This window comes from Alexandromys fortis, unplaced genomic scaffold, assembly GCF_014885135.2.
Source record: "Alexandromys fortis isolate MF-2015 unplaced genomic scaffold, M_Fortis_MF-2015_v1.1 scaffold_91, whole genome shotgun sequence".
In the NCBI taxonomy this organism is placed as follows: Eukaryota; Metazoa; Chordata; class Mammalia; order Rodentia; family Cricetidae; genus Alexandromys; species Alexandromys fortis.
In genome coordinates, this window is record NW_026067968.1 from 663568 (window position 1) to 682692 (window position 19125).

The 19125-nt window shown below is 43.8% G+C and overlaps 1 protein-coding gene across 3 annotated transcripts in view; it reads left to right on the forward strand.

The window, feature by feature from the left end:
* The window catches only part of Ak7 (adenylate kinase 7), a 72708-nt gene that overhangs the window by 47915 nt on the left and 5668 nt on the right, over positions 1-19125 (forward strand). For all 3 annotated transcript variants that reach the window (XM_050154827.1, XM_050154829.1, XM_050154830.1), the window contains 4 exons: positions 2227-2355; positions 4388-4456; positions 13549-13746; positions 16705-16925. In XM_050154827.1, coding sequence (XP_050010784.1) covers positions 2227-2355; positions 4388-4456; positions 13549-13746; positions 16705-16925 — 617 coding nt within the window. The remainder of the gene's footprint in view (positions 1-2226; positions 2356-4387; positions 4457-13548; positions 13747-16704; positions 16926-19125) is intronic.

A 19125-nucleotide genomic window follows, 5' to 3' on the forward strand; every position in this document is an offset into this window, starting at 1 on the left:
CAGGGAAGGGCAACTGAGGGAAGAGCAGCCCAGCCCCGGGCTAGAGAGTTTAAAGTAGAGGGTGGGGTATGCCGGCCAAACCCTGTAACAGGTAGGGCCTGAGGGTTGTCAGTCGTCAGGTCGGCTTTGATATATATATATATATATATTATTGTTATTGTTGTTGTTGTTGTTTGTTTTTTGAGGCGGAGTTTCTCAGTAGCTATGGAGCCAGTCCAGGCTGACCTCGAACTCACAGAGATCCGCGTGCCTCTACCTCCCGAGTACTGGCATTATAAAGGCGTGCGCCATCACTGCCCGGCCTGCTTTGATATACTAAATAGGCACATCAGTTAGTTTGTCCTGGGTCCGAGATATAACAGTAGCAAGTGGCCCCAAACTATTTATTTTACAATAAAGACTCCTTGATAAGTCCGTCGAAGGTGCCATATGTGCGCTGGGAAAGTCTCTGGGGGCTTGCCAGACTGGCGCTGCCGTGAGTCCTCGTCAAGCCGTGGACAGACGGGCTGTGCCTGTGAGCACTGCTGATGGTAGCTGGCTGGAGAAGAGCTGCAGCACGCTGTCGCTTAACCGCCAAGCCTTCTGTAGAGCAGAGACTCCCCGTCACTCTTTGATACCTAGCAGTTCCAGGAACTCTGGGCTGGGACTAAAGACAGACCTGACCAAAGGGCATAGGTCAGAAATGGGGCCTAGAGAAGAGGATGTGGGGGTTGGGGTGACACGTTCTGACTTCAGCTTTACTTTGCTTTAAATACTAACTGTATTATCATTCAGGGTTCTGGGGCTAAATCCAGGCTCTTCCGCACTTTAGGCCAGGCAGGCCCTATAAAGCTCCAGCCCCAGCCCTTTCCAAAGCCTTTGAAAGTCAGCTTGAGTTTGCTGTTCAGATCTAGCAAATATTTATTGCGCACCTACTTTTGCTGAGGAGGGGTAGGGTGAGGGCGTTGTAAAGCCCAGGGCCTTGCTGTGCTAACACATCCTACCACTGTTACAGCCTAAGCACATTCTTTCCTTTCCTTTCCTTTCCTTTCCTTTCCTTTCCTTTCCTTTCCTTTCCTTTCCTTTCCTTTCCTTTCCTTTCCTTTCCTTTCCTTTTCTTTCCTTTTCCTTTCCTTTCCTCTTTCTTTTTTCTTTTTTCTTTTTTTCGGTGCGAGAGGAGGAGCTTTAAGACAGTGTTTCTTTTTGTAGTTTTAGCTGTCCTGGAACTCTCTCTGTAGACCAGGTTGACCTTGAATTCACAGAGGTCCACCTGCCTTCCAAGTGCTGGGATTAAAGGCATGTGCCACCACTGCTTGGCTAGTAAAATCCTTGAATACTGCCTCACTCAACTCGCACAAAGGAAGCATTTATTACTATGTATTAAGGTATACATTTGAAAACAGAACTGAGGGGCTGTGGAATGGCTCAGGTGGTAAAGGCACCTGCCGCTAAGCCTGGCAGCCTGAGTTCTACCTCCTCTAGGACCGGCAGGGTAGTAGGAGAGATCTGACGGCCACAATTGTCCTCTGACCTCAGCATGCACCACATGGCATGTGTGTATCACACACCCCCACTAAGTAAATAAAACGTAATAATAATGATGATGATGATGATGGTGATGATGATGATGATAACAATAATAATAATAATAATAATGAGGGGGCTGGAGAGATGGCTAGGCATTTTAGAGTCATCTTTGAAGAGGTTCCCAGCACATTGGGCAGCTTACAACCACCTGTTTAACTCCAGCTCCAGGAGACCCAACACCTTCTCCTGACCTCAAAGGACACCTGTATACATTTGACACACACACTCATACACACACACAGGCACACACATGCTCAGGCACACACACATGTGCACACATACAGACAGGCACATATAATAAATAAAAGTAAACCCAGAGAAAATTCTGCAAGCAGGCAGGACTTGATGCTACTGGACATGATGCTAGTCCACTCACTCAGCTTCCACAAGTTGTTGTACAGGCTTCCCAAGTGCGTGTGGCACCGCCTACACTTGCTCTTTCTTGTAGACCAGTTCACTGCTACTTAAAATATGCACTAAAGCATATTATGCTCAAAAATCAAACAACAGCATTTGTTTTTAACCTTAAGGGCAAAATGAAAGAGTCTTCAATAACATTTTTGCCTACACAACAGTTCCCAGATGAGTTTAGAGCATTTGCCCTTGTGCAGATCGTGTGTTATGGTAACATATACATATGTTTTTTTTTTAAAAAATCAGGTCGGCTAGAAGATCAATATATAATTCGATTTATGAAAGAAAAGCTCAAATCTATGCCTTGTAGGAACCAAGGTTACATTTTGGATGGATTCCCAAAGACCTATGATCAAGCAAAAGACCTGTTCAACCGTAAGTGTGGTGCTCTCTCTGTTCCACGTGTTCATACTCTCAGAAGTTGGAACCACAGTATTTTGTTTGTTTTCTTGAATCTGTGAGGTTTTGTTTGTTTTTTTTTGGTTTTTGTTTTGTTTTGTTTTTCAAGAGATGGTTTCTCTGTGTAACAGCTCTGGTTGTCCTGGAACTTGCTTTGTAGACTAGGCTGGCCTCGAACTCACAGATCTGCCTGCCTTTGCAAACCAAGTGCTGGGATTAAAAGCATGCACCACTACCACCTGGGTAAATCTGGGATCTGTGTTTTTAATTTACTTTGTTTTTATTTATTTTGTATTTTTTTGTTGCAAGTGTAGGGTTTCTCTGTAGCTTTGGAGCCTATCTTGGAACTAGCTCTAGTAGACCAGGATGGCCTCAAACTCACAAAGATCCTCTTGCCTCTGCCTTATTTTGCATTCTTACTGTCTGGATAAATGCCTTACTTTTTTTGTTGGTTTATTTTGTTTTTGTTTTTCAGGACAGGGTTTCTCCCTGTAGCCCTGGCTGTTCTTGAACTCACAGAGATCCACCTGCCTCTTCCTGCTGAATGCTGGGAATAAAGGTGTGTGCCAACACCTCCTGGCTGTTTTTCTTTTTTTCAACAAGGTCTCAAGTAACCCAGACTGGCCTTAAACTCACTGCATAGCAGAGGGTGAGCTTGAACTTCTGACCCCATCCTGCCTCCACCTCAGGTACTAGGATTATGTCTTGCTTGACTTAAACTCTCCACCCATTAGTTAGAAACCGTCTCTTTCCCTTTACCCCCGGTCCCAGACAACCACCATTCCAGTTTTATTCTGTGAGCTTGAGTGTTCCAGGCTCCACCTAAATGGGAAATCACACACTGCTTGTTCTCCTGTGACTGGCATATTTCATTTAGCACAATAGCCTCAGGGTTCCATGCTGTCAGCCTTCTTTTCAAAAAATAATTTATTTAATTTTTTTATGTGCATTGATATGAGGATGTCAGATCCCCTGGAACTGGAGTTACAGACAGCTGTGAGCTGCCATGTGGGTGCTGGGAATTGAATCCAAGTCCTCTGTGAGAGCAGCCAGTGCTCTTAACCATTGAGCCATTGAGCTATCTCTCCAGTCCTTGCCAGCCTTCTTTTTTAAAGTCAGAATAGTATGTCATTGTCTATAAGTACCACAGTTTTTGTTTGTTTGTTTTTTGGTTTTTTTTTTGTTATTGTTGTTTTTGGGTTTTTTTTGGGGGGGGGGTGGTTTCAAGACAGAGTTTCTCTGTAGCTTTGGAGCCTGTCCTGGAACTAGCTCTTGTAGACCAGGCTGGCCTCGAACTCATAGAGATCCGCCTGCCATGGTTTTTTTTTTTTTTTTTATTGATTTGTCTGTCAATAAGTATTTGAGTTATGAGATTACTTCTAAACTCAATATTCTGTTTATGGCTGGTGTCCATTAATCAATTTGCTAGTTAAAATATGCCAGCTGGGGAGACAGCTCAGTCCTAAAGTGCCTACCATGCCATGTAAGCGTGAGGACCTAGTGTTAATGCCCAACACCCAACGGGGCATGTTGACCTGTGCCAAAAACCCTGCCACCAGGCGTATAGACACCCCTGGAGCCTGATGACCAGCCAGTCTAGCCAAATCAGTGAATACTACACTCCTTGAAAGTCCCTGTCCCCCCAATTAAGGTAAGGAGTAACTGAATAATTACACATACGTATACACACAGCAGCACACGTGTATACACACATATAAACATATGCACATACTATGACATCTGAAGCCAGGTCTGCGTGTATATGCCTGTAATCTCAGTACTGGAGAGAATAGGCAGGAAGTTTGCAAGTTTAAGGCTAGCCTGAGCTACATCACGAGAGCTTGAGGCAGGAGAATTTCTGTGAACTCAAGTCAAGCCTGTGCTACAAAGTGAACCTTGTCTCAACAAGCCAAAAATGTTTTTCTAATTAAAAAACAATATTTGGATTTTTACTATGACCCCCTAGTGATATGTTAAAAAGCATAACTGCATATTTTTGTTTTATTAGAGGAAGATGAAGAGGAAGAAGAAGAAGTCAGAGGCAAAATGTTTCCCTATGATAGATTAATTACACCTGGTAAGTTGAAAATATTTCTTCAAGGTCACATTTGTGTGCATGTGTGTGTGTGTGTGTGTGTGTGTGTGTGTGTGAGAGAGAGAGAGAGAGAGAGAGAGAGAGAGAGAGAGAGAGAGAGAGAGAGAACAGGTATACACATGGACACACATGCCTGTGAGAACAGAGGTCAACTTTAGGTAACATTTTCAGGAACTATCGCCTTGTTTTATAAGATAGAGTCTCTCATCAAACCTGGCACTTGCCTATTCAGCTAGGCTGTCTGACCAGTGAGCCGAGGGATCCACCTGCCTCTACCTCCCCAGTATTTCCAAGTGGATGGCCCCATAACAGTGGGTACTGGGGATTGAACTCAGGTCCTCGTGCCTGTCCGAAAGCACTTCACCTACAGAGCCATCTCTTCAGCCTCACCGAGGACACATTTAGAGAATGTTATTCAATCTCTTTATGCTGTACAACCTTTTACTTTTATTTTTATCTTTTTGTTTGTTGAGACAGGGTTTCTATATATGACAGCCCTGGCTGTCCTGGAACTTGCATTGTAGACCAGGCTGGTCTTGAACTCATAGAGATCCACCTGCCTCTGACTTTCAAGTGCTGGAATTAAAGATATGTGCCACCATCACCTGGCAAGAATTATTTTTAAGATTTACTTTATTTTTCCTGATACCTATGTATGTATGTGGGGGGGGGTGCACATGTGTTTAGGGACCCTTGGAGTCCAGCAGTGTAGATCCCTGGGAGCTGGAGATAGGAGCAGTTCTGAGCGGCCCAGTGTAGATGCTGAGAACCAAAATCTGTACCTGGAACCATAGTCCTCTGGAAGAGCAGGCAAGTGCTTCTGCTTTTTGGAGGGAGGTATTGGTTTGTTTCTTGAGACAGGGTCTCTCTATGACATGTACAATCCTATGACATGTAGAGTCTATGTATCCCTGGTTGTCATGGAACTTAAATTGTAGACCAGACTGGCCTTGAACTCACAGAGATCTGCCTCTGCCTCCCATGAACTGGGATTATAGGGTGAGCCAGCACACCTGGCCCAACAAGCATTCTTGATTGCTGAGAAATCACTCCTCCTCAGGGATGGGTATTTGGGACTCTGAAACCAGTGGCAGAAACATGAAATGCCTAAAAGATGGGTTTTCTTAATTATCTCATTCATGTAGACACATTTCTTTAGAAAAAAAGAAGTATGGGCAGTCGTGGCACACGCCTTTAATTCCAGCACTCGGGAGGCAATGGCAGGCAATGGTAGACCAGCCTGGTCTACAAGAGCTAGTTCCAGGACAGGCTCCAAAGCTACAGAGAAACCCTGTCTCGAAAAACAAATCAAAACAAAATTAAAAAGCGAAACAATAACAACAACAAATAAAACAGCTGCCTGATTTAGGATTGGGAAACGCTTCAAGGAGTTTATTTTGCAAATTCCATGGTAGATCCTATTCTGTCACCAAGGCAACTGGATAAAATTCAGCTCAAAATGTGTCGAGCACTGAGCATGCAAAAACCTCATTGAGGGCTGGGAGGGGGAAGGCTCAGCAGTTGAGAACTGGCAGAGGTTTGAATGAGAATGCCGCCCATAGACTCGTGCATTTGAACACTTGGTCCCCAGTTGGTGGCGCTATTTGGGGAAAGTTAGGGGGTGTGACTTTTTTGGAGAAAGCATGCCACTAGAGTCAGCCTTTAATAATCTGGGGGAGGCAGTCTGAGGTTTGGTAGAGACGGTTATAGACTGAGGATGAAGTCTGAGCAGACAGTCTGAGGACAGGATAGCCCCTTCAGTCTGAGCATTGGTAGAGGTGAAGACTCTGTAACCCTTAAAAGAAGTCATGAAGAAGCAGTTTGCTATGCACTGGGGAAAGAACATCTATGAGACAGCTCTCGATGAACCAAAGCAAAACGTTGTATAAAAAGAGGACAAGAGGTGAGGGCTGAGCGACTGCCAGGAGCGCCGGCAACAGTGGCTTCCAGCAGTGGCTCCCAGAAGCTACAGAAGCTATCATAAAAAGTTCCTCTGGGAAAGGGCACCTGTGTCCCAGCCAGCATCCACTATCATTCAGTACAGTGACCACTGAAACCTGAGCCTCGTCAGCACTTAGAGGAGTGAGCACCTGAACTGTGGCTCCACCTGCACCTGAAGGAGCCACCATCTGAGCAATGGGACTGCTTGTGTCTGGAGAAGCCATCGCCAGAGGCTCTGTTCTGCCTGCACCTGAAGTAGCATTCAATGGAGCCATAGTTCCCAACTACACCAATTAGAGGAAGAGGGACCCCTTGAAGCACAGGCCCCACTTTTACTGATTGGAGGAAGAGATGGGTAGACAACAAGGTAAGAATACACTCAACAACATAAAGAGCAACATGGCACCACCAGAAATTAGTGGTTCTACAACAGCAAGACCTGAACATCTCCCCCCCCCCCAAAAAAAAGACCTGAACATCCCAACACAGATGAAGCAGAAGAAACTGACCTTAAAAATAACTTTATGATTGAGGCCCTTAAAGAGGAAACGAAAAATTCCCTTAAAGAAGTGGAGGAAAAGACAAACAAAAATGGGAAGAAATCAACAAATCCCTTAAAGAAAAACAAGGAAAAGCAATAAAACAGGTGAAGGAAATATTTCAAGAATTAAAAACTAAAATACAGGCAAAAAAGAAAACACAAACCAAGGGAATTCTGGAAATGGAAAATTTGAATAAATGATAAGGAACCACAAATGCAAGTATAAACAACAATACAAGTAAACTGTTTGGTCTATTAGCTCAGGCTTATTATTAACTAGCTCTTACAACTTAAATTAACCCGTAATTCTTGTTTATGTGTATCCACATGACTTTTTACCTTTTCTCAGTAAGGCAATCTTATATTGTTTCCTCTGCATCTGGCTGGTGACTGCAGATTGAGCCCTTCCTCTTCCCAGAATTCTCCTAGTCTCGTTGCCCCACCTATACTTTCTGCCTGGCTACTGGCCAATCAGCATTTTATTAAACCAATACGAGTGACAAATCTTTACAGTATACAGAAGCATTCCCCAACAGCAGATGTTATGGCCAATATGGACTTAACAGACATCTAATAGAATATTTGACCCAAACACAAAAGAATATACCTTCTTTTCAGCACCTCATGGAACCTTTTCAAAAATTGACCACATGCTTGATAATAAAGTAAACCTTAACAGATAAAAAAAAAATGGAATAATGCCTTGTATCTTATTGGGTCAACACAGCTTAAAGTTAAAATTTAGCAATAACACTAATTTCAGACATCCCACAAATACATGGAAATTGAATAAAGCTCAACTGAACTAGCACTGGGTCAAGGAAGAAATAAAGAAATTAAAGACTTCCTAAAATTCAATGAAAATGATTGGACAGCATAGCCAAACCTATGGGACACAAGAAAGCAGTGTTAAAAGGAAAGTTCATAGCACTAAATGCCTACATAAAGAAGCTGGAAAAATCCCACACTAGGAAATTAATAGCACACCCAAAAGCCCTAGAACAAAAAGAAGCAAACTCACCCAGGAGGAGTATAAAAAAGAAATAATCAAATTGAGGGCTTAAATCAATAAAATAGAAACAAAAAAAAAGCAATACAAAGAATCAATGATATAAAGAGTTGTTTTTTTTTTTTTGAGAAAATCAACAAGAGTGACAAACCTTTATCCAAACTAGCTGAAAGGCAGAGAGAGAATATCCAAATTAACCAAATCAGAAATGAAAAGGGGGGGCTGGAGAGATGGCTCAGCGGTTAAGAGCATTGCCTGCTCTTCCAAAGGTCCTGAGTTCAATTCCCAGCAACCACATGGTGGCTCACATCCATCTGTAATGAGATCTGGTGCCCTCTTCTGGCCTGCAGGCATACACGTAGAAAGAATATTGTATACATAATAAATAAACATTTAAAAAAAAAAACAGAAATGAAAAGGGAGACATAACAACAGACACTGAGGAAATTCAAAGAATCGTCAGGTCATACTTCAAAATCTGTATTCTGCAAAATTTGAAAGTTTAAAGGAAATGGAAAATTTTCTGGATATGTACCACATACCAAAATTAAGTTAAGACCAGGTGAACCAATTAAGTACATCTATAACCCATAAGGAAATAGAAATAGTCTTCAAATGCCTCCCAACCAAAAAAAGTCCAGGGCCAGATGGTTTCAATGCAGAATTCTACCAGAATTTCAAAGAAGAGCTAATGCTGATACTCCTCAAATTGTTCCACACAATAGAAGCAGAAGGAACACTTCCAAACTCTTTTTACAAGTCTACAGTTACCCTGATACCCAAACCACACAAAGACACAACTAAGAAAGAGAATTACAGACCAATCTCCCTTATAAATATTGATGTAAAAATACTCAATAAAATACTGGCAAACCAATCCAAGAACACATCAGAAAAATCATCCACTATGACCAAGTAGACTTCATCTTAGAGATGCAAGGATGGTTCAACATACAAAAATCTTTCAGGGGGCTGGAGAGATGGCTCAGTGGTTAAGAGCACTGCCTGTTTTTCCAGAGGTCCTGAGTTCAATTCCCAGCAACCACATGGTGGCTCACAACCATCTGTAATGAGATCTGGCGCCCTCTTCTGATGTGTGGGCATACATGGAGGCAGAATGTTGTATACATAATAAATAAATCTTTTAAAAAATCTTTCAATGTAATCCACATATAAACAAACTGAAAGATGTTTATATGATCATCTCATTAGATGCTGAAAAAGACTTTGACAAAATTTAACACCCCTTCATGATAAAGGTTTTGGAGAGATAAGGGATATAAGGAAATTCTTAATCATAATAAAGGCAAGATGCAGCAAGCCAACAGCCAACATCAAACTAAATGGAGAGAAACTCAAAAGGATTCCACTAAAATCAGGAACAAAACAAGGCTATCCATTCTCTCCATACCTATTTCACACAGTACTCAATGTTCTGGCTAGAGCAATAAGACACCAAAACGAGATCAAGGGGATACAAATTGGAAAGGAAGTCAAACTTTCACTATTTGCTGATGTTATGATAGTACATATAAATGACGCCAAAAATTCTACTAGGGAACTCCTACAACTGATAAACACCTACTGTAATGTGGCAGGACTCAAGAGTAACTGAAAAATTAGTAGCCCCGAGAAAGAAATCAGAGAAACTTTACCCTTCACAACAGCTACAAAAACCATAAAGTATCTTGGGGGTAACACTAACCAAAGAAGTGAAAGACCTGTATGACAAAAATTTAAATCTTTGAAGAAAGAAATTGAAGAGGTATCAGAAAATGGAAACATCTTTCATTGTTGAAATATGAGCGGCGGCGGGGCTGCGTCCCCAACACCCCGGCCGCTTGGCTAGCTCATGCCCAAAATAACAACACACAAACTGTATTCATTTAACTGCTTGACCCATTTCTATCTAGCCTCTTCTAGGCTAATTCTCACACCTGGACTAGCCCATTTCTAGTAATGTTTGTAAGCACCCCAAGGTGCGCTTACCGGGAAGATTCTAGCCTACTCGGAGGAGCTTCATTGCGTGCATCTGCCCGAGAGAGCTGAGCATGGCGTCTCTCCAGGAGCAGAGCAGAGTCTGACCTCACTTCCTCTTCCGCCCAGAATTCTATTCTGTTTCCTCCTCCCATCTATGTTCTAAGCTATGAGGCCAAGCAGTTGGTTTATTACTTAACCAATGAAATCAACAGATTGATATATGACACTCCCACATCATTTCATGCTCGTGGATAGGTAGGATCAACATAGTAAAAATGGCAGTCTTACCAAAAGGAATCTACAGATTCAATGCAATACCCATCAAAATCCCAGCTCAATTCTTCACAGACCTTGAAAGAACAATGCTAAATTTCATATGGAAAAACAAAAAACCCAGGATAGCCAAAACAGTCTTATATAATAAAGGAACACCTCGAGGCATCACCACTCGTGACTTCAAACTCCGTTATAGAGCTACAGTAATGAAAACAGCTTGATACTGGCATAAAAACAGCCAAGTGGGCCAGGCGGTGGTAGTGCATGCCTTTAATCCCATCACTTGGGAGGCAGAGGCAAACTCTGTGAGTTTGTGGCCAACCTGATCTACAAAGCTAGTTCCAGGACAGCTAGGACTGTTCCACAGAGAAACCCTGTCTCAAAATAATCAAAACAGACAGGTGGATTCAAAGGGAGTCAAATAAAAGACCTGGATATCAATCCACACACCATTGACAACCTGATATTTGACAAAGAATCTAAAAAATATATAATGGAAAAAAGAAAGCATCTTCAACAAATGATGCTAGTATAACTAGATGTTGACATGTAAAAGAATGCAAATAGACCCATATCTATCATCATGTACAAAACTCAAATCAGAATGGATCAAAGACCTCAACATAAATCCAACCACACTGAACCTCTTAGAAGAGAAATTGGGAAGTAGTCTTGAACACATTAGCACAGGAGAGCACTTCCTAAATAGAACCCCAGTAGCACAGACACAGAGCAACAATTAATAAATGGGACCTCCTAAAACTGAGAAGCTTCTGTAAAGCAAAGGACACATCAACAAGACAAAATGACTGCCTATTGAGTGGGAAAAAATCTTCAGGAGGATCTCTGTGAGTTAAAGGCCAGCCTGGTCTACATGAGCTAGCTCTAGGACAGGCTCCAAAGCCACAGAGAAACCCTGTCTCAAAAAAAATGGGGTACAGATCTAAATAGTTATTAACAGCAGAATCTCAAATAGTTGAAAGACATTTAAGGAAATGCTCAATATCCTTAGTCATCAGGGAAATGCAAATCAAAACAACTCTGAGATACTATCTTACACCTATCAGAATGGCTAAGATCAAAAAACATGTATGATATTTTATGTTGGAGAGGTTGTAGAGTAAGGGGAACACTCCTCCATTGCTGGTGAGAGTGCAAACTTGTACAGCTGCTTTGAAAATCAGTATGGCGATTTCTCAGAAAATTAGGAATCAATCTACCTTAAGACCCAACAATATCATTCTTGAGCATATACCCAAAGGAGGCTCAATCATACCACAAGGACACTTACTCAAATATGTTCATACCAGCACATTATTCATAATATCCAGAACCTGAAAACCACCTAGATGCCCCTCAATTGATGAATGGATAAAGAAAACATGGAACATTCACACAATGGAGTTCTACTCAGCCGTAAAAAGCTATGACATCTTGAAATTGCAGGTAAATGGACAGCTCTAGAAAAAAAAAAACATCCAAACCCAGACCCAGAAAGACAAGTATAGTATGTACTCACTCATAAGTGGATACCAGGCATAAAACAAAGGATAACCAGCCTACAGCCCACACCCCCAGAGAAGCTAGAACCCTCCTCCAGAAACAATGGAAACAGATCTACAACTCAGCACTGGGCAGAACTGGAGGCCAAGAGAAGGACGAGTGATAATATGAACATAGGAGTCAAGGTCCTGATGGGGAAACCCACAGAATCAGCTGATTTGAGCTCTGACTCCAGACTGACAACTGAGGAATCTAAGACAGAACTAGGCCTCCTGAATGCAGGTGACAATGATGTGGCTTGGGCAGTATGTGGGGACAGTGGCAGTGGGGCCAGGATCTAACCCTAATGCATGATTTTGTGGAGCACACTCTCAGTGGAAAGGTACCTTACTGAGCCCAGGCACTGGGGTTAGGGGAGGGCCTTGGTCCTGCCTCAACAAGGTGATGGGACAGACTTAATTAACTTTCCAGAGAAGGTCTTACCCTCTCTGAGGAGTGGATGGGGGGTGGGGGGGAGGTGGAGGAGTAGGAGAAAAGGAGGGAGGGGGAACTGGGATTGGTATGTTACAAAAAAGAGGGCAAGAGAAAAAGAAGAGGTCATAAAGAACTCTTTCATGCTTCCTTCGCTTGTCCTTCGCACTTGAGCTCGTGATAAATCTATAATTGACTTTAAAAAAGCATCATTGGGTGGTGGTAGCACACGCCTTTAATCCCAACACTTTAATCCCAACGAGGCAGAAGCAGACAGATCTCTATGAGTTCAAGGCCAGCCTGGTCTACGGATCTACGGAGCAAGTTCCAGGGCAGCCTCCAAAGCTACAGAAAAACCCTCTCTTGAAAAACCAAAATGAAAACAAAAAAATCTGTGGGAGAGAGGAGATGGGGGAGAGACTGTAATTGGGATGTAATATATGAGAGGATAATAATAATAGTAACAATAATAAGATATTTAAAGACTCAGGTCATGCCCAGTTTGCACTCTCTCTCTCTCTCTCTGCTGCCTGCTTGCAGTTCAGGCTGTGAGCTCTCAGCTTGCTGCTCCAGCCACCAGCCTCTCCCCTATGGTGGTAATGGACTCTTATCCCCGAACCATAGCCCACATAAACACTTCTTCCCATAAGTTGCCTTGGCCATGGTGTTCATCACAGCAGCAGAACTCTTGCTGCTCCTTCAGAGGATCTGAGTTTGGTTTCTAGCACTTTGGGCTGCTCACTCTGGCTCTAGCGGGTCCAGTCTCTCCTCTGGCCTCTTTGATCACCATGCACACATGGCATGTACACATTTATTACCACGTACACATGGCACGTACACATTGATCACCATGCACACATGGCATGACACATTGATTACCACGTACAAATGGCATATATACACACTGGCACATACCTAACTCAAAATCAAAAATAATTTTTAAAAAATAACAAAAAAGAAAAACAAAAATCTAGAAAAACAACAACAAAAAACCACTCTGAACCTCCCTATGCTGTGGGGGAGTCCTTACCACGCAGCATGCTGGGTCCAGGGGTGAAAGCCCAGGGATGAAATTGTCACAGTGTGAGCAGAGATCTTCTACTCATCAGTCTCTTCTGCTTCTAGAGGAAGAGAGTCGGAGGGAACGGGGGGAAAGAAAACAGATACTGCAGACCCTCAAGAGGGCTTCTAGTCTCTGGAACTGTGAGGTCTGCATGCCATTTTTTCTCCTGGAAAAAGGTCAGGACTTTTGCAGTAACGTGAGGTCCCAGCTGCTGAGCAGACATATTGGTTAGCGGTAGCCATCCATCCCTGCTGTGCCATGCTGATCCCAAACTTTCTCCCTCTCCCCAGAATTTGTGTGTGGTCTGGATGCCTCTGATGACTTTCTGAAGGAGCGGGTCATGAACCTCCCAGAGAGCATCCTGGCGGGAACTCACTACAGTCAGGACCGATTCCTCCGCTCTCTGAGCAACTACCGGGACATCAATACTGATGACGAGACGGTCTTCAACTATTTTGACGAAATTGAAATCCACCCAATACACATTGGTATGAAGTGACCTCCAAGATCCCAGCAAACCCTGATGTACATAATACAGGGATTGGAGGGCCGAGGGAGGACCCGGGTATAGGATGTGCCTGGCAGAGCTCAGGAAGCCAGAGGTTCAGGTGAGCACTCCTCCAGGACAGTTATTTTTCCTGGGGGTAGGGCATTAGGACGTAATTATTCTACAGAAATATATGAATCGATTAAGAAGGAAAGTCAAAATGGCCTAGTCCTACAAAGGAGTGTGTTTGCGGTTCTGGGGACTTCGAGCGTTGTCCCGGCTTCCTTGCACAGGGTTCTGTCCCCCATTGCATTGCCAAGCATCGGTGTTCAGCACAAACTTCTCCCGGTCTTTAAGTTTGGTCAACTCACCCCATAGGTACCCCTCAGAACTTAGCACCCAGGAAGCAACACACTTTACCTTCCTCTTCCTCTTCATGTGGCTCCAGATCCCAGAGTTCATAGCAATCTGGTGCCCCTTGGCTTGGTGAACCCCTGAGTTCCCTCCTGGCTTTCTGGATCTTGACATGTCTTCTGGGTTTGAGGGGTGAGGAAGGAGCCGTTTGTTTTGCCTCCCAGGTTGAGGGAACAGTCTACCCGCCCCTCCTTCCTGTTTTCCACTCTGGGTAGTGACTGGGGTTTCCTCCGCTTACATCTCTTTTTACACACCAGGCCCATTTCACATGGGGAAGCTCAAGGCCCCTGTCCTCCACGTGTGGGCATGTGCACCAAATCAGAGAACTACAGAAGTGCGGTGAATTTCAGAAAAGTGGTCATTGTTATCTTTTCCCTAAAGTCCCCAAATAATTCTTAGAAAGACGAGGAAGACCCGAGGGAGAGACTCTAACAGGAGAAAGGACAGGAGGAATGAATGGGCACCACTGCCTGTCCATCTCCTGCCCTGTTCCTTGGCCATCCATGGCATTTGGCTTCATCTCCACACTGACAACAGGGAGATGATGTACGAGCAAGGGAGAGATACACCCAGGTGAGGGTTGCCTCAAAGCCACAAATGTGGGGCCGCCAGAGGGTCTGAAGAGCCCCTGGGAAGATGCTGGGATCTCTCTCTCCTACTGTTTCCAGATCCATTCTTTCTTTGGACCTTCAGCCTTTAGACCAGCATGCTATTCCGGCTCTCTGGCCACCCGACTAGGGTCCTGGAGTTTCCAAGTTCCCCTGGAAGTCACATTTAGAGCTAGACTGGACTCTGTTCCCATCCCACACTTCTAGAAGGGCAGCTCTGCCAGTCTAGGTTGGTTAGGTGCCTACAGCTATTCCCCATGAGCAAGCTTGGTCTCCAAAAAGAGAGCCCTTTCAAAGTGTTTTCCAGCACCTGGTGACAAGCAGGTTGCCATTACTCCTGAGACTCAGGGAGAAGTGCAGTGTGTGTACATGCAGCCCTGGGCATCTGGACAAGTAAATGTCAAAGGTCAGGCAGTGAAGAGGTGGTAGATAAAACAGTTTGCTCTTTGGTCTTTCAGCGGCTTTTATTGTTTTCTCTGTATTGAGAATCAAGTCCAGGGCCTCAGTACATTGAGCTACATTCCTAGTCTTTTTGTTTGTTTGTTTTGTTTTTGTTTATTGTTTTTCAAGACAAGATTTTTCTGTAGTTTTGGAACCTATCCTGGAAATTAGCTCTTGTAGAGCAGGCTAGCCTCGAACTCACAGGGATCCATCTGCCTCTGCCTCCAAAGTGCTGGGATTAAAGGCATGCGCCACCACCACCTGACTGAAAAAAATTTTTTATTCAGAAACTACAATGTTCACATTTGGGTCAACCTGGTCTACAGAGTGAGTTCCAGGACAGGCTCCAAAGTTTCAAAGAAACCCTGTCTCAAAAAACAAAACAAAACAAAAAAAATCAAACTAACCCCCCCCCCAAAAAAATGGGGGGGGAAGCCCATATGATAGCATGTACACAAACGGTGGATGGGCGTGGTGGCCCACCTGTAATTCTTAGCTGTGAAAGGGAGGATACCCAAGCAAGCAGCCTGGCTGAACTGGCTCTTACCGGTGGGTTCTAGGCGAAATTGAAAGACCATGCCTTGGGCTGGAGAGATGGCTCAGTGGTTAAGAGCATTGCCTGCTCTTCTGAAGGTCCTGAGTTCAATTCCCGGCAACCACATGGTGGTTCACAACCATCTGTAATGAGGTCTGGTGCCCTCTTCTGGCCTGCAGACATACACGCAGACAGAATATTGTATACATAATAAACAAAAATATTAAAAAAAAAAAGAAAGAAAGACCATGCCTTGATTAATAAGGTGGCAAACAATTAAGGAAAACTTCTGCGGTCAACCTCAGGCTTCGACATGCATGTACACACATGTATTTGCACACCTACAACGTATCTGTGCCCACACACATGGAACATGCATACTTACGCACATGCCATCCATGTACACAGACAAAAATAAACACAAATGCAGACTATAGTATAGTCCATTCGCTCAGATCGATAACTTCCAAACTTAGAAAGGGCATATGTGTTGTGTGCCTGTGATCCCAGCATGAAGAGCAGAGGCCTAGCAGCCATCTACACAGTGAATTCCAGTCTATTTAAGGCCACTTAGTGAGATCTTGTTGCAAGGGAAAAAAAAAAAACTAGTCGGGCGGTTTTCCAGCACTCATGAGGCAGAGGCAGGCAGATATCTGTGAGTTCGAGGCCAGCCTGGTCTACAAGAGCTAATTCAAAGCTACAGAGAAACCTTGTCTCAAAATAAAATAAAATAAAATAAGAAAAAGAAAGAAAAGAAAAAAAAAAGAAAAGGAAAAAACTATAAGAGCCAAGCCCAAATTCTCCCACTCTCAGACTCCATTGTAATTGCCCTTGAGAAAGGAAACTTGGAATGCAACTTCAATGTCACCATTTCTCACACACACATGTAGAGCATCTTTTCTAGTCACAGCCACATCTGGAATCTATGTGTTGTAGATCTTCTTTCTTCTGGCATTTAAAGATGTAGGAAAACTCGAAGATGCCCAGAACAGACTGGCTATTAAACAGCTCATCAAAGAGATTGGCGAGCCGCGGAATTATGGTTTAACAGATGAAGAAAAGGCAGAAGTAGAAAAGAAGGCTGCAGAGGAACGCCTGGCCAAGGAGGCTGCTGAGACAGCAGAGCGTGAACACAAGGAGGCCATGGAGATGGCAGAGAAGATAGCCCGCTGGGAGGAGTGGGTGAGTGTGAGAATGTGAATTATTGGGGTTGGGGCCACAGAGACACTTAGGTCAGTAGAGAAATGCTCCAGACAGTTTTACTTTTTTATCATGTGCGTTATTTAAAGAACGCATCCATCGTGTTTTACTTGGTACCAATAAACAGCTGTTGCCATTAGAAGTCATAATATGGGCTACAGTTGGCTCAGGGGGTAAGAGCACCAGCTACTCTTCCAGGGTAGTCAGGTTTCAGTTCCGACACCCACATGTCAGCTTACATCTGTCTGTAACTCTGGTCCCAGGGGATCTGACGCCCTCTTCTGGCCTCTGTGGGTATTGCACACATGTGGTGCACAGACCTTCATGTAGGCAAACACTCATACATATATAATAATAAATAAAATGTTTACAAGCATTATTACTATACATATGAATATATAACACGTTGTGAGGTAACCTTGTGAGTCTGCTTCCAAACTCAAATCTGTCTCTCCACTCTGGTCAGGACCAATTTTTGTCTGTTTGAATACAGGGTTTTACTCTGTGTTTCATGCTGGCCTCTCGCTCATGACGTAGTCCAGATTGGCCTCAAAATCATGGCAATCCTCCTGCCTGACTCTTCCAATTGTTTGGCATTACAGTTGTGAGCCACCACGTCTAGCTCTGGTCAGGGCTTCTTGGTACATTTCCATAGCCAATCCTTGTTGTCTCCAGTCTATTTCCACACTGGTAGCACATTTTCTCCATACTGACAGCTCCCAAATAACAACCCAGAGAATTATTAATTTTGAAATCCCAGCAGTTGGGAGGCAGGGGCAGGCGGATCTCTGTGAGTTTGAGGCCAGCCTGGTCTACAAGAGCTAGTTCCAGGACAGACTCCAAAGCTACAGAGAAATCTTGTCTCGGGGAAAAAGAAAAAAAAGGATTTTCTTTTCCTCACATTGTGCATTTTCTCTGTGGATGTTGGTACTGCACCTTGCTCTTATGTTTTAAGAACTCCAATAAAGAGCTGCAGTCTTCCTGAACAGAGAAATGGGACCCTGAGGCTGCTTTACAGGACATGGTAGACTGTGTACTAACCAGCACCATCTCTGGGGATTTTTTTTTCAAAGGCAGAGTGACTGATATCAAGGGAACAGAGCCTTTTATATATTCTTGGCTTCTTTGTCTCCCACATGGGGTGATTTACACTCTGACTGGGTGCTTTAATATATTAGTGAAGCTGGGGAAAAAAGCTGACATGGGAGGGGAAGGAACAAGAGTTGCAAGAGAGGCAATGAAGTTACACCCAGAGAGAAGTTGCACACACACTCAAGGACACAGACGAGCCCCTGGGGCTGTTTCCTGTTTTTCTTCTTGGCTCTTCCGGGCTCCTTCCACAAAAGCTGTGTAACAAAAACTGGAAATAGCTTCTATTGGTCTCTCGAGTTTTGCTGCTAAGAGTTCAAATCCTGCTCTATTCTCTACAGGTATGTGTCCCCCTTGGGTTCCTCTTTGTTTCACATATTCCCTATCTGTAAATTGAAGGCCAAGGCAGAACCTACTTTATAGAGTTTCTATGGTGATGGAAGAATTTACATAGCACAGGGCGACATAGGAGGAGGAAGAGAAATGCCAGTGATAGCCAACCAATCAACTATCATGGGGATGGAAACCACCAAAATCCTCTCAATAAAGATTCTTAAATTCAAACGGCCTCAGCTCACCCAAAAAGGATGCAGGCTAAGTGGCTAGGGTGAAAAGCAAGATCCAACTATCTGTTGTCTCCAAGAAACTCACTTAGCAAGCAAAAACACCCAAGCCGGGCGGTGGTGGCGCACACCTTTAATCCCAGCACTTGGGAGGCAGAGGCAGGCGGATCTCTGTGAGTTTGAGGCCAGCCTGGTCTACAAGAGCTAGTTCTAGGACAGGAACCAAAAAGCTACAGAGAAACCCTGTGTCGAAAATCAAAAACAAAACAAAACAACAACAACAACAAAACCCACCCAAAACAGAGTGGGGCTGGTGGGAGGGCTCAGTGAGCCAAAGGTACTGCTGCCAGGCCTGATGATCTGAGTTTGATCCTGAGACCACATGGGAGGAGAAGGTGACTCTCACATCCCAAATGCATCATGGCCGGTGCGCACACATGTTGGGTCCAGGGGGGTCACGCAAAGATGGGGACAGACCACCAAAGTCTAATAAACCAGAATCCAGGAAAAAATAAAAAAATAAAATAAAA